At 58.6% G+C, this 13,758-nt stretch overlaps 3 protein-coding genes across 6 annotated transcripts; all 3 read right to left on the bottom strand.

The window, feature by feature from the left end:
* Nucleotides 1-3,376: 3,376 nt before the first annotated feature.
* On the bottom strand, nt 3,377-5,386 carry BAAT (bile acid-CoA:amino acid N-acyltransferase). 2 transcript variants are annotated; one of them, XM_068944186.1, is made up of 4 exons: nt 5,262-5,386; nt 4,647-5,116; nt 4,163-4,365; nt 3,377-4,037 (listed from the first exon to the last, which is right to left on the bottom strand). In XM_068944186.1, exons 2-4 carry the CDS (start codon nt 5,107-5,109, stop codon nt 3,450-3,452), a joined length of 1,254 nt encoding a protein of 417 aa, XP_068800287.1. In that variant the 5' UTR covers nt 5,110-5,116; nt 5,262-5,386; the 3' UTR covers nt 3,377-3,449. The 2 variants fall into 2 exon arrangements, with proteins under 2 accessions (XP_068800287.1, XP_009684049.2); XM_009685754.2 differs by lacking the exon at nt 5,262-5,386 and having other exon boundaries at nt 4,647-5,243.
* Nucleotides 5,387-5,968: 582 nt separating this feature from the next.
* Nucleotides 5,969-9,675, bottom strand: CCDC86 (coiled-coil domain containing 86). Its single transcript, XM_068944188.1, has 4 exons — nt 9,387-9,675; nt 8,742-8,871; nt 7,422-7,496; nt 5,969-6,942 (listed from the first exon to the last, which is right to left on the bottom strand). Exons 1-4 carry the CDS (start codon nt 9,635-9,637, stop codon nt 6,823-6,825), a joined length of 576 nt encoding a protein of 191 aa, XP_068800289.1. The 5' UTR covers nt 9,638-9,675; the 3' UTR covers nt 5,969-6,822.
* A 198-nt stretch (nt 9,676-9,873) lies between these two features.
* On the bottom strand, nt 9,874-13,042 carry LOC104151144 (membrane-spanning 4-domains subfamily A member 15-like). Of its 3 annotated transcripts, none has more exons than XM_068944182.1 (7): nt 12,847-13,042; nt 12,420-12,590; nt 11,891-12,010; nt 11,557-11,613; nt 10,733-10,888; nt 10,379-10,498; nt 9,874-10,092 (listed from the first exon to the last, which is right to left on the bottom strand). In XM_068944182.1, exons 2-7 carry the CDS (start codon nt 12,585-12,587, stop codon nt 10,084-10,086), a joined length of 630 nt encoding a protein of 209 aa, XP_068800283.1. In that variant the 5' UTR covers nt 12,588-12,590; nt 12,847-13,042; the 3' UTR covers nt 9,874-10,083. The 3 variants fall into 3 exon arrangements, with proteins under 3 accessions (XP_068800283.1, XP_068800284.1, XP_009684047.1); XM_068944183.1 differs by having other exon boundaries at nt 12,420-12,663; nt 12,847-12,973; XM_009685752.2 differs by having other exon boundaries at nt 9,876-10,092; nt 12,420-12,607; nt 12,847-13,002.
* Nucleotides 13,043-13,758: the final 716 nt, after the last annotated feature.

Genomic DNA, 13,758 nt, shown 5'->3' with positions numbered 1-13,758 from the left:
GGAGCCAACAGTCCTCACAACTCAGGGAAGGAGGTAGACTCCAAGCAACACATTTTGGAGCCCTAAGCTACAGTACCTTGAGACTGACCCTGGAATCCAGAGGTAGAAGCATCTCCAGCTCCTTGGCTTGCTGGAAGTTGTGTTGCTCACTGAGGTTTCTGCTCGTGCACCCAGGAGGACCAGGGCTCCATTCAGGCGAGCAGAGCAGCCACGACCTCTTGATCCACTCTCTCCTAGTGGGAGGGGACAAGGACAAGGGTGGCCAGATGTGGCTGCAGATGAAGAAATTCCTGTGCTCCTTACAGCATCTACCCCAGCTCCTGTGAGGTTTGACAGCTTAAGAACAACTCCTCGCAAGCCAGGTTGCCTGCAGGTCACTGCCAGGCAGGAGGGACATTAGCCTCCTCATGTCCCCTTCTTCCTGGGAAGTTTTGGCCGTTTCTTACTGCTCTGCCAAGGACACCCTCTGGAGGCAGACTCCAGAAAGACAAAGGTGGAAATGATGGGGGAATGGCAGCTTGGGCTAGGCCAGGCTAAAGGGCACCAGCTGGGTTCTTTATTTGTCACCTGAGAAGGGACATCTGAGGATAAAGACAAGAGACAAAGGAAAAGCTGTCCACCTGCCCACTGGAGAGAGGGAATGGGAGCACTGTTCTCCCTGTCTTCCTCACCCATCCACCAAGATGGGCCCCTGGGGCTCTGCAAAGGGCAGGCCCAGCACTGGTGCAGGACTAGAGCCAGGCTGAGGCATGGGAACCTCCATGTAAACTGGGTCCCTGAGTACCTTCACCAGGCAGTATTCACCATCCCCATAGTAGCGCTTGCCTGTGGGACACAGGGAAAAGCTGCAGTGACGATGGCTGTGTCAGAGATAGGTCCATGCAGAGATCCTCCTACCCTTAGCAAGGATCGACTCAAGTCAGAGGGGTCCAACACAGGCAACCGGAGCCGATATGGGATTCAGGAGAACCTGAGCATGGAGGTGCAGACATTGCTGGGGCTGTAATTGCAGCAGGCACAGAGGCTGTGCAGGATGGAGGGTCTAGGAACAAGACTCCGTTGATTTGAATATGAGCGTGCAACCATCCTGCTCCTGGTCACAAGCTCATCAGCTCTGAGAGCAGCCAGACTGGTCTTGACTAGCCCTTGGATTCAGGGCTTCCCTGTCCCTACCAAATGCATTTTGGCCTCTCCACTGATGGGAACCTCCTGCCAGCCCACGGCAAGCTGGATTGTTAATAGCTCAAAGATTTAAGGGAAAAGCACCATGGAAAAGGATAAAATCCTACAGTAAAAAAAAAAAACAAAAAACAGAGTATTAACAAAAGAAGGCATCTCAGCAGCACTCTGCTCCAGGGAGCCCTGGAGGCCGGCCCTTCCCACCCAACCAGCTGTTGGAGGCTCATGAGGTTCCTAATCAGGATGGCAACCAGACTTGTCCTGGTAGCTCATTAACTTCTGCTATCTTTTGTGCCCTAGCAATGATTGCTTTGTACTTGTCAGCTGCAAATATCCTGCTTGCAGAGCCTGTGCACACCTGAAGAAACCAGCAGTACCAACTCCCAGCCCTACCTGTGTAGTAGCAAAAGGCTGGAAGCGCAGGATTTTACCAGGTTCCCAGAGGGATGCAGGAAGGCAAGTGCCCAATTTAGGGTTGTCTCCGATGCTCATGGGGACATTTACTGCTGGGTAGGGTAGAAAAACAGCTCCCGCACCTGGAAAGCCACTCACCAAGGTGAACGTTTTACCCTAGAGAACAAAGACGTTTGTCTCAAAGCCCTAGCTCCTGGGATCAGGCAGTCATTTGGGATCATTTGCTCTCTTAGTGGGGAAAAGGGTTATTTCTTAACCTCTCTGATGGCAAGGAGCATGTGGAAAGCAGGAACTCGGAGACACCAAACCCTGCAGACTAGCAGAGAGACTGTGCAATTCAAGGAAAAGAACCATGTTTTTTTTTTTAAGCTAGTCTGTGTTTTTTGAGGGGCACCTTTCTATTTTGCAGGATTGGGGTTGGTTATTTAGACTGAGGATTTGCCACGGGATTCAGGACCTGGTGGCCTCTTCAGGATCTACTAGACTTGCCTCAGCACCAGGTCCGGAGATCATCCCGGAGAAGCAGGATGGTAGTAAAACCTGGAGTGAGCAAAAAGCAGCACCTTCGCTTTGCCTTTTGCTCTTTTTATTTCCTTTCTGCCTATATGGGAAGTCCCATTATGCAGCTGCAGGTGGGGAGGTAATGGATCCTTGTTCCAGGCTGTCATGGGGCATTGGGCTGTAAATAGGGAGTGCTGGCATTAGTAGATGTTTTTTTTCTCACTCTGAATCAGGCATCGCTGTGCCAGTTTTTCCTCTGCCAGGCTGAAAAGGAGTTTGTAACCAGAGCACACACAGCTGGGGGCTGCTTTTGCTAAAGTAACTGGGATTTTGAGCTTTTTCCAGGGGGGGGGGGGGGGGGGAACTGAAAAAAAAAGTCACATTAAATCCAGGTGTGGGGCCTGCAAACCCAGAGAGGGCAGGAAAGAAAGGAGAGCTCACCAAAGCCTCCCCAGAGCCAGAGGTCCAGAGGGTGCCAGCCCCCCCCCCCCCACTGAAAATAGGACCTCAGGAGACACATAGGGCTGGAGATGATGGCATCAGGGAGGAGGAAAAAGTCTAGGATTTCTCATTAGCCTGATTAAAATCTTCACATGGTCACCAAAGCATTGTTATCAGCACAGTTACCATGATCCTAGCGCTATATGCTCAGCCTATATTCACTATATACAACGTGCATACACAAGCTATTGCATTGTCCAGGGGTGGCCATCCTCAGGTCAGGGACACACGGATGCAGTCGTGGGGCTGCTTGTACCGGGGTGTATCCTGGAGTGTGTTTAAATACAAGCAGGAAAGGGGCTTTGCTTGCTTCCCAGCCCCTTTGTAAACTGCTGGGCCAGATCAGGGACCACTCTCATTCCAGTTAGGATTTGCTACCAGATTTCTGGTTTTCCAGAGAGCCCTGCTTGCCACAAAACCAGGCCACACAGTAAGGACCAGCCTGCCCAGGGTCCAGGAAGCCCAGGTGGGGTCACAGCACAGCCTGAGTGGGGACAGGGACAGCTCAGGAGAGGGTAGTGGGGCTGGAGGAGGTGGCTGAGGGTGCTGGGTGGGGATGCACCCCCTTCAGGACACCCCAGCTGTGGCAGAGGCAGGGTGACAGACAGTACCTGGGGCACCGTGACAGGTGCTGCAGCAATGGGGACATCAGGGCGCAGCCTGCAAAAAACCATGTTCCTGCCTGGGTGCTTTCCAGTCCTCCAGCTCCTCAGCGCCCAGACCCTGCCCACGAGGCTGGTGCCTCCCCTCCCGGGAACACAGGCTAAACCCACACCGGCACTGGCCGTGGTCTCGCACTTTATTGGCACCCACTCCTCCTGGTCCCCTTCTCCCCCATGGACCCCCTGCTGCTGTCACAGCTGACAGCTGGCCATAGGGCCCAGGTGCAGCTCCAGAAAGCTGATGATCTCCTGCCAGGAGTGCTCCTGGGCCCTGGCGTGGGGCTGGGGCTCACCCCCCCACATCACTGGCATGGGGCTGCCTCGGATGGCTGAGATGCTGCAGAGCGGCGAGCCGGGTGGCTCGATGAGGTGTCCAGCCCCAGGGTAGGAGAGCAGGCGGTAGCTGTCCTTCTGCATCCGCGCCATGGCCAGTTCGGCAAAGAGCTTGCTGTTGAAGTTGCGGTCGGCCTCCCCCACTACAAAGAGCACCTTGCCCTGGACCTTCTCCACGGGGATGGCAGAGCCACTGTGAGCGGGGTCCCGGGGGTCCCCGAAGACGCTAGCATTGTCCAAGGCCCCCAGCTCAGTAAGCACCAGGCGCTCAGGGTAGTAGGGGATGGGGGGGATGCGGAGGCCCTTGTAGAGCAGTGGGGTTCCATGGAGGGAGGCTGTGCCGTTGATCCACACTGTGGCCACCACTTGCGGGAGGAAGCTGGCCATTGCCAGGGCCACCTCTGCCCCTTTAGAGACGCCGATGACACCCAGGCTAGGGCCTCGCACCTGCAGTGGGCACCAGAGCCAGATGACCCTGCTCACCAGGACTCCCCACACACCAGGACCTCCCCACTCAGTGGGACCTTCCTGGACCAGGGTGCTGGGGTCCCCCATGGCACAGCAGTACTCACCTTGGGGTGCCGGAGGAGCAGGTCAGCTGCCTCCTCGAAGTACTCCAGGTCCAGCTCAGCCAGCATGCGGGGCAGGTCATCATAGGCAAAGAAGGCCAGGGCCAGCACCACAAAGCCCCGGCTGGCCAGCAGCCCAGCTCGAAACTCAATGAGGCCCCCCGCACCCCCAAACATGTCGATCACTCCTGGGAAGGGCCCGGGTCCTGTGGGCAGTGAGAGACATCTGTTGCCACCAGGGATACCGGTCCCAGCCCAGAAACCCTCATTGCCATCCCAGCGGCCAAAACTCAGCCCCGGGGTCTTGAGGATTTTCCTGGGGAGGGGACCCATGGAAAACCATCAAACCTCAGATATGCTCAAACCCATTTCCAGGCTGTAAAACATGGAGTGGGATGGTGGAGACCCATGGATCCCACTGGGTGCAACGGTGGCTCCTGGGGAAGCACAGCTGGGGATGGGGAGCCCCCCAACTCCTGGTGCTCACCTGGTGGCAGGAAGAGGGCCCCACGGACCCTGCCCTCACGGATGGGGACACGCTGCACACCCGGGCCCACATACCACCGCTCGGCAGTGCAGGTGGCCAGCGGCTGGTCCTCGGGCCCCGTCACCAGGTGGAAGGCATCGAAGACCTCAAGGCAGACGCGGAAAGGGCTGCCCACCACATCCCGCTTGACCAGGCGCTGGAAGAGGGTGTCAGGACGCAGGAACCAGAAGAGCCCCATGGGCCAGACGCCAGTGAAGTCACCTCCCAGGGCGGCGTGGCGTTCAGCATCCACCTCGCCATCCCTGTCAGCACGGTAGAAGGCACGCGCCTGGAAGCGGACACCACGCTCGTCTGTCAGCGAGGCCAGCAGAGTGACCAGCTGGGAGGGGGCCAGCCCCCGCACGTGCACCCGCACCGGCCGGTCAGCCAGCGAGGACAGGGGCGTCACCGTCAGCTCCACCATGGCTGGCCTAGGGGACGGAGGTGCTGTGCGTCACACTGCTGCGCCGGCCCTGGGGCAGTTGCAGGCGGTGCTGGTTGCGCCCACGCAGCCCCAGCCTGGCTTCTGCAGCCCTGACGCCACGGGAAGAGACTGCAAGCCCCCCCCCCCCTTACCTGGCCTGGATGAAGGCTGGTCTGCGGCTCTCGGCTTCGGAGGGAGTAGGCAGGAGGCAGGGCTCGTCCTCCCCCACCCTCGCCCTTTATCCAGGCCTCCTCCGCCAAGGCAATCATTAATCAGGGAAGCAATGGGAGCCAAGCATGCAACCTCCCGCCCGCACGGTTGATGACCTGGGCCAGGCCCAGGGCTGCCCCATGGCTGCACCCCACAGCTCCCAGCAGACCATTCCACCCCTTCCAACCACCTTGCTCCCATCCATGACACGGCAGAAAAATAAATCAAGGGCCCAGGGCTGCCCTGGGCCCAGGAAATCCCCTAATCCCCATCCAACCGGTAGCTTTGCCCAGCCCATTGGGGTCCCCTGCACCCCACGATGCTGCTGGCAGCCCAGGAGAGCAGGCAGCCGTTCAGTAATCCACCCCCAGCTCCGCTCCGTCTCAGAACGGCACGCAGCTATCTTACCGGGCCTGGCTGGCTGACAGCTCCAGGAAGAAGCTCCCAGCCCTGGGCACCACCCTCTTTGCCTTCTGTGCCAGGGAGCCTTACAGCAATCAAGGTGTTGCCTCCCTCTCCAGCCTCATGTTTATCCCCACCACCCTTCTGCTCCTTGGAAGCCAGCTATGCCCCAGCCCAGGGCTCTCCTGTGGCCCCTGCCACCGCACAGGTCTGGCTCACACTAGGCTGAAGACAGAGCTGTTAATGTCCAGCTGCCATCAACAAAACAAGGCATTTATGGGGGGGTGGGGGGGAGGGAAGAAACCCACAAACGTGCAAGAGATGCGTGGATTTCCAACCCCAAGCCCCTTTCTTTCACCTGTCTCCTACCCACCATCTCCCAACCCAAGCTCCAACCCCCATCCTGCCCTGCAGAGATGCTCCAGCTCCCCCCAGCACTCCCAGGAGAAATACAACAGGAGTCTGATGTGAACTGTACTTTCCCCTTCCATGAGGTCTGTACCACAGCAAGGATAAACCCACTTCCCACTTCCACCCCACACAACCAGCTCCAGCAGGGCAAGACTCCTCCTTAACAAAGGCCTTGGTGCTCGGCATCCCCAGGAAGATCTCCAGTCCAGAGATCACTCAGTCCCCAGCAGAGTGAAGGCCCTGAGCAGCAGCTTGTCCTGGAGATGCCAGACTCCCCCCACCCCAAGCCCTTAGAGGCGAGTTCAAATCCCTTCACACGCCCTTTTTAAAAGGCAAGACAGATTTGGGCAGCAGAAGCAGTTCTCATTCCAGTGAGAGACAAGATCCGGCCCTGTCCCAGGCTGTCAGCAACACCCCGACTTTGCAGGGAAGGAAGGATCCGGCAGCCTGTTCTGATGGTCACTCCACTGTGTAACCCAGCTCTCCATCTGATGCCGAGGGCCCGGGCAGCATCTCCTGCCCACAGAGCCAAGGAAACATCCCTGGAGCTCCAGAGAGGAGCAAGATTTGCAGAAACCCCAGCTGCCTGGGCCTGGCAGAGCAGCAGGCTGGCTGAAGCCAGGACAGTGTGTCGGTCCTGCAGCCCAGCACCCTCTCCCCAGCCCAGCACCCTCTCCTCAGGCATCAGTCTCATTCTGCTGCCGCTTTGCGCTGCACGGGCGCCTTTTGGAGCAGAGTCAGCGTGTCCCGCTTCTCTACCCGCCGCAGCTGTTTCTTTTTCGCCCGCTTGAGCTTCAGCGGGTTCCGGATCTGGTGGGGGGAAAAAAAAAAGGCAGCTTTCAGGCCCGACACAGAGACCACACTGGGGAGAGCCAGGCCAGGCAGGCCCAACAGGGCTTCCACCCTCACGTTACCCACCCCAGCAGCACGGCCAGCACAACCCAAGCCGAGCTGGAGATATCCAGCAGGAACTAGGCCCCTCTGTACAGGGCTGCAGGACAGCAGCCTACCAACCAGCCAAGCAGCTGCAAGAGGGTTTTCTTCCTCCCATGGCCAAAGACAGGACCTAGCAAAGACCAAAGCCTGTGCACAGAACCATCTGGGTTTGTCCTTTCCCCATCCTTCCCAATGCTGCTCAAAGCATGTCAAAGCCCCCAGGAAAAGGGGACAAAGCGAGGAGAAGGCAGCTTGGAATAAACCAAAGCCCAATGCTTGGATCTCAAGGCAGCCAGGTCTGCAATGGTGTTAATGCCCTGGGCGCCTAGGAGGTGCTCGAGAGTGCAACTCACCACTTGGACGATCTCTGCTTTTCGTTCGTTCTCCAGGCGCCGTTTCAGGTTCTCCTCCCGCCTCCGCTTCTTTTCCTGCGGGAACAGCATGAAACGTTTGCTGTAAGTCTTCTCCTTTGGGCTGGGGACACGGCAGAGGAGGAAGGGCAAATCCAGGCAAAGGGAGGGAGACACCCCACCACCCACATCAGTTGGGAGAGCTATCAGCAAACTCTGCCACCTTCCCTCAGACTCAAGAGCTCCATCTTTCTGACCTACGGATAAACAGGGATCAAGAGCAAGGGAACAACTTCACAACATCCATCTCCGCTGACCTGGCCAGGACAGTCTCCGCTTACTATTTTACTCCTGCCTGTAGCGCAGCTACTGGAGAGGACAACAGACACCACCTAAACCAGCACTGACTTGTGATGCAGAGCCACAACCCCTTTACACCAACCTCAGGACCATGGTGCTGATGAAGGGCTCCACCCTCCTCTCCTCCTGCCATTTCCCTTGTGCCAGCCATGTCCGTGCCATGGGACAAGTCAGATCTGCTCACTACAAGCCCGAGGAGATGAGTTTCCAGCCAGAAGCAACTCCCTCATGGCCACATGACTGTTCAAGCCAAGATGACTAACAAAGCAGGGACACCAGCACGGCAAAGGCTGGACCCTTCCTTTTGGCAGCAAACGTGTAGACTCTCTTGGATACACCAGTCCGAGGGCTGCAGGGCTAGAACAGCACCTGCCACGCACAAAATCTGCCAGCACAAAATCAAGCTATCAGCACTTTTCCACATGACACTTGAACTGGCCCATATGAGCTTATTTCAAGTCAGTGACATGCAGCATGTGACCGCCTGGATGTGGCATAACAACAGGGAATTCACTCTTGCCTGGCCACAGTCCAGGAGAACGGCTGCTGGAAAGAGCTGGGTTTGTGCAAGCTGCCGGGAGCACGCTCTGCACATGGAGCATGCTCTGCCACTATAAGCCCATGGCCCCAAAGCCTTGGGTGTGGGCAAAGGTACGCAGTTAGGTAATGGGGAGAGGTGAGAAATCTCTAGTCATGGCCTGGCTCTGCAAAACGGCACAAACCTCCTGCTGGCAAAGAGACCAAGCAGCTCTGTCTGAGGTCTGGGACAGCAAAGGCCCCAGCAAACCCTCCCCATAGGGTGCCAGGATCCCCACAGCCCCAGAGAGAGAGCTGGGCACAGGCAGAGCTGCTGCCCTGCACAAGTGGCTGGGTGATGCTGCCTCAGTTGCCCACAGGGTCCTGTGCCCTGAGAGCTTGGCTCCTGCGCTCCCTAGCAGGCACTAAGGCCCAGATGCCTGTTACCTCTCGCTCCCTCTGCTTTCCCTCCTGCAGCTGCCGCGCCAGGTCCTTGACAAGCTTCCTCTCGTGCCGCTCCTTCATCTTCTGCTCCCAGGAGGTGCGAAGGGGCTTGTCCTGGATCATGTGCGAGAACCTAGGCAGAGAGAGAGAGGCCGTGTCAGCCACTGAGGAAGTGACCACTTCACTCCCCGCAGCTGAGAGAGACCCACAGCAGCCTTGCTCCCTCCAAAAATTCCTTGGGTCAGGATCTCTGCAAGACTTCACCCAGCTCAGGGCATCCCCCAGCAGCTTTCCCTCCCCTCCAGATCCTCCCAAAGCCTCTGCCCAGCTCAGGAGTCCCCCTCAGCCACCCCCACGGCTAAACCCTTCCCCCCTCCAACAAGCAGCCCCATCCCACCCAAGCCTCTCCCCAGCTCAGGACCTCACTGTACCCCAGAGCCCCCCCGGGTCAACTCACCCCCAAACCAGCCTCTACCCCCTCAAACCAGCCCCTCCCCAAGCCTCCTCCCAACTGACGATGCCCCCCAGAGCCTCCCCGAGACGATGCACCCCCAAACTGACCCCCACCCCCTCAACCCAGCTCTCCCTCCAGCCTCCCCCCAACTCGGTGACCCCCACAGCAGCCTAGGTCCCCCCCCCCAGCCCCACCTCTTCTTCCCGGGGTCCTTCCACACCCGCCCCGACTTGGGCCTGCCCCGGGGGATCGCCGTCGCCTCCTTCCGCCCCTTGGCTGCTCTCCGCGCCGGCCGGGCCGGGGCCGGGGCCGCGGCCGCCCCCGGTGCCTCCCCGGGGCCGGGCCCCCCCTCAGCAACCCCGGGGCCCGGTGGCTGCTCCCCGGCTGCTCCCGGCCCCGTCTTCGGTCCCGCCGCCGCCATCATCGCCCCCCGCCGCCGCCCCATGGCCGTGTAGCCGGCGCCCGCCGATGACGTCCCCAGGGCGCCGCACATGCTCAGAGCTCAACCCGACCGCCATATTTATGCCGGGCGGAGCGGGCGCCATGTTTGTGCCGGGCCCGGTGACCTTTGACCCGTTGCCATGGCGCCCCGCGGCCGCCGCGAAGCCCTCGGTGGCCTCCCGCCGCCTCCCGGTGCCGCGGAGCCGGCGGGGCCCGGGAGCCCCCAGAGACGCCCACGAGGCCAGCTGCGGGGAGCTGTTTATTGCGGACACTGTGTGGGACAAGAGCTGAGAGCCACGGTGTCCCCTCTGCCCCCCGGCCCCCAGCCGCCTCCCGGTGCCGCTGCAGCCGCTTCTGTGGCCCCAAGATGCTGGCGTGGCGGGGGGACGATGGGGGTGGGTAGCCACGTCCCTGTTGGCCTGGCGGGGAAGGACACCGGCTCTGCCGTCCTTACAACACCTGGAAAATAAGGGGAAGCAGAAATGGCACTTTGGGACTCGTTGGGATCACGCAGAAGAGTCCCCATGAGCATGTCAGCTTCCATTGACCTTGTCGATGGTATCTTCTCAGAGTAGGAAAGGGGGGAAGATATCTGGCCCTGCTTCCACTGAAGTGCCCTAGCCGACTTCTCCCTTACTGCAGAGGGAGCTGGGCTGGGGACTCTGCTGCCAGGGCAATGGGGTTGTTACCAGTCCCAGGGAAGCCTCACAACCACGTGCACTCCTCGACGAGGGTCCATCCTTACCACGCGCCTGTAGTTGTGCTGCTTGATGGCACCATAACCAAACGTCAGGGCTGCTACCGCTGTGCAGAACTCCAGGAGGCAAAAGATGACGAACACCAAGTTCAAGCCATTGCTCAGGGTCTGCAGGGAGGAAAGCAAAATGGCCCTGCAGGCCTCACTTGCTGGCCACTGGAGTCATCTGCATCCCTTGTGCAGCAGCAACCCCATCCCCCTGTCCTTCTGCCTATGCAACCACGGGAGGCTGAGACCCATGGGGCATTTTGACAGCAGTTCCTTTGCTGTCCTGGGCTAGGCAAGTGACGGCAAAAAGACCGCAGGTGGTGGCTGGCTTGAGGGGGAACTGGGAACCTGTACCTTTCTGTCAATGTTGAAGCACCTTTCTTCTCTCAGCTGGTGAGGCCAGTTGTGCTCGCACCCGGGAAGGCTTGCAGTAATAGTCTTGGCATGGACAATGGTGGCCACCAGGGTGCTCAGAATGATCCCAGCGCTGAAGATGCAGCAGATCTTCACCTGTTGTGGTCGCCTCACGTCAGCCGTCAGCAGCACTCCATCCCTACTGCTCCCGCCAAGAGCGAAGCAGCAGTACAGATCACAGCAAGAAGCCCTAGCTGCTTACAGAGAGCTCAGAAACCCCGGTGATACAGTGACACAGAGCTAGGATGAGGACACTTGGTGCTTTTTATTTGAGCTGTCTGAGCAGGGGGGCCTCAGAGAGGTTGGGTGATTTGACTAAGGTTGAGAAGAGGGGATTTACTCCAGAGCTGCCAAGCTGCATGGAGCCAATAAAGCTCCTTATGGCAGGGTTAGATCTGATCTGCAGTCAGGGTGGAGCCACTTAGCCTCCTGGGGAAGCCACCTAGGGGCAGATGGTCTCTGTGACATTTTTTCTCCCCATCATCTGCTAGTGACTCCACTGGGTTCTAAACGTTTCATAGAGGCCCTGAAGCTTGAGGTGTTGGCCACCCTCAGTTGTCAATGGGAAGAGAACTGGGCACCTCCAGAGAGCAAGCCTGGTCTTAGGTGCTTCATGCTAGGCCCGGAAGAGACATAGGATGAATCCAGGCTGCAGAGAGGTCCCATGAGCCACCAGGAGGGGCAGAAGCCACAGAAGCATGCCATGAGCTCTCTGTTCCTCCCCCTGCCTGGCCTTGACTGAACCTGCTCAGCAACCCTCTTACCAGCAGGATGTTCTCTCTTTTTCCACTTTCCACCAGCAGAGACCCTGTGACCAGGAGCTGCTCCAAAAACAGAGATGGGAGAGTCAGCAGCAGGATTCCTCCTGCTCCCTGTTACATGTCGCGCACATCCTATAGCCCCTTGAATGACACACCAGGAGCGTTTGGGTCTGCAATCACAAACTCCCCCAGTCCCAGAAGAGGAGACAGCCAGAAGATATGGGCATAAAAGGAGATCCTAGTAATGAGGGAATTTAATGCGAGCAGTAGATCCACTGAGATCACCCTGTTCTCGACTGGCAGTAGGGAGGTGGAGCCCAGGCATGTCCCTGCTTACCAGGAGCCCAAGCCAGAAGAGGACCCCACTGGCCACAGTGATGGAAGGGATCTCATGCTCTACCACGGTCAGAATGATCCCACAGCAGAAGTGTATGATTCCAGTGACAATGTGGATGGCCTGGGGAGGGAGAGATGGGAGAGAGGTTCCCAGTCACTCTTGGCCCAAAGCACTGCATGCCAAGTTACCATGGCCATTAACAAAATCACACCCCATCCTTGCTGTTGCTAGCATCACAACATGTCCTTGCCGCACGCAGTGGTGCTGAGAAAGAAGCCCAGGCTAGCTGAGTGCTCAGCTGGCACTCAGCATGACTATATGAGCTGACCATGCAGACAAAGAAACGCAGTCAAATTCAAACACCACCTCCCCCAGGCAGAGCAAGTCCTTGCTCGTACAACCCTGCCAGCGCATCCCTGCCTTGTGACACTCGGGGCCAGTCCCATCTTTCCCCGCAGCTTGTCCCAGGCAGGGAGGCCTGCAGCAACCCGTATCCTCTGTGCGCTCGCCTGGGGCGCTGCACTCTCACCCCCAGTGCCTTGGGCTGAGCCCTTCTGAAGCTGTGGACTTGGAAGGACGAGGTGGCAGGTGCAGTTGGCCTGGAGCTGGAGGCCTGCTGGGCTGCTGGGGAGTCTGTGGCTGGGATGACCTCCGTGATGATCCTCACACTACCAGAGTCCGTCACTGTGGCTGCCATCGCCTGTGGGCAGAGCGGGGCTGGGGAAGAGGAGCACGCGAAGAGCAGGCCGTGGGGAGAGCACCCGGAGCACCCACTGTGCCAGGGAGGCAACAGAGGAGCTGAAGGTCAGCGAGGACGGGACTAGGCCAGCTCCCACCCTCCTCTTTGGAGCAGCACATGGGACATTGCCATGGGAGGCATTGACATCCTCTTGCACTGACACAAGGATGTCACACATGCCATTCTGCTCCCCACACCTTGCCCCTGGCCTGGGTACCTCCTTCAGCCTTGGCTTGCCCTCGTCTTCCTGCACACTGCCAGGCGTTAGCGGGTCCTTGTGGTCCCTTCACTGCCCGTCTCCCCCTTGGAAGAAGTGGTCAGGGTCCAATCGGCTGGAACGGCCCAGACCTGCCGGGAACATGGTCCTGCTGCCCTTTGCTCCCCGCAGGAAGTTTATTCATGGAAATCTCAGCAGGTCCCTCTTGCTCAACAAGCATGATCCTGGCTGCTTTGCCAACAGAGGGGAGAGATGCTGGCAAAAACCACGCATGTTTTCATCTGTGTTTGCATGAAGGAGAGGTTAAACCCTGGGGCACATGCATGGGGTGGGAGAACAGGACAGGGAGAGGGGCTAGCTTTGCAAGCTGGCGGTGGGCACCCTCTCCAAGGCCTTTGCTGCAGCCTGGGGAAGGAGCTGGACACTTGTCCCTTGGGATGCTCTGAGGAGGAGATCCCCCTGCCCAGGCTTGGGCCCATCCTGCCTTCCACCCCCAGCTGCGAGCATTTGGTTTCATGTCGGCCATGGGGGCCACCCTAGATCCTCCCCTCAGCTGCTCCAAGAGCACCAATGGAGGGGAGAGCTCCAGGCTCCCCTTGCCTACTCTTACTTCAGCCCCCAGGGATGACTGGGAGGCGACAGTTGTGCCGGTAAAAACTTGGGAGAAAAAGGCAGTTCAGGTTTGCACATGGGATCTGAGATGCCAGATGGCTAGTTGAGGAGGCTTTGTGGCTCCCGAGCCCAGAGTGTAGCCCCTGCGCTGGCAACAGGCCCAGGAGACAGGGTTTTCCTGCACTACCTCTGGCCTGGTAGGACCTGGACTAGCATCAGATGGGATCAGCTTGTGTGGAGCAGCTCTCATTCAAACTATCAAACCATCTTCACTGTCAGCACAGGCTGACTGCATCCAAA

This window comes from Struthio camelus, chromosome 5, assembly GCF_040807025.1.
Source record: "Struthio camelus isolate bStrCam1 chromosome 5, bStrCam1.hap1, whole genome shotgun sequence".
NCBI lineage: Eukaryota > Metazoa > Chordata > Aves > Struthioniformes > Struthionidae > Struthio > Struthio camelus.
This window is presented reverse-complemented; position numbering and strand designations above follow the sequence as displayed.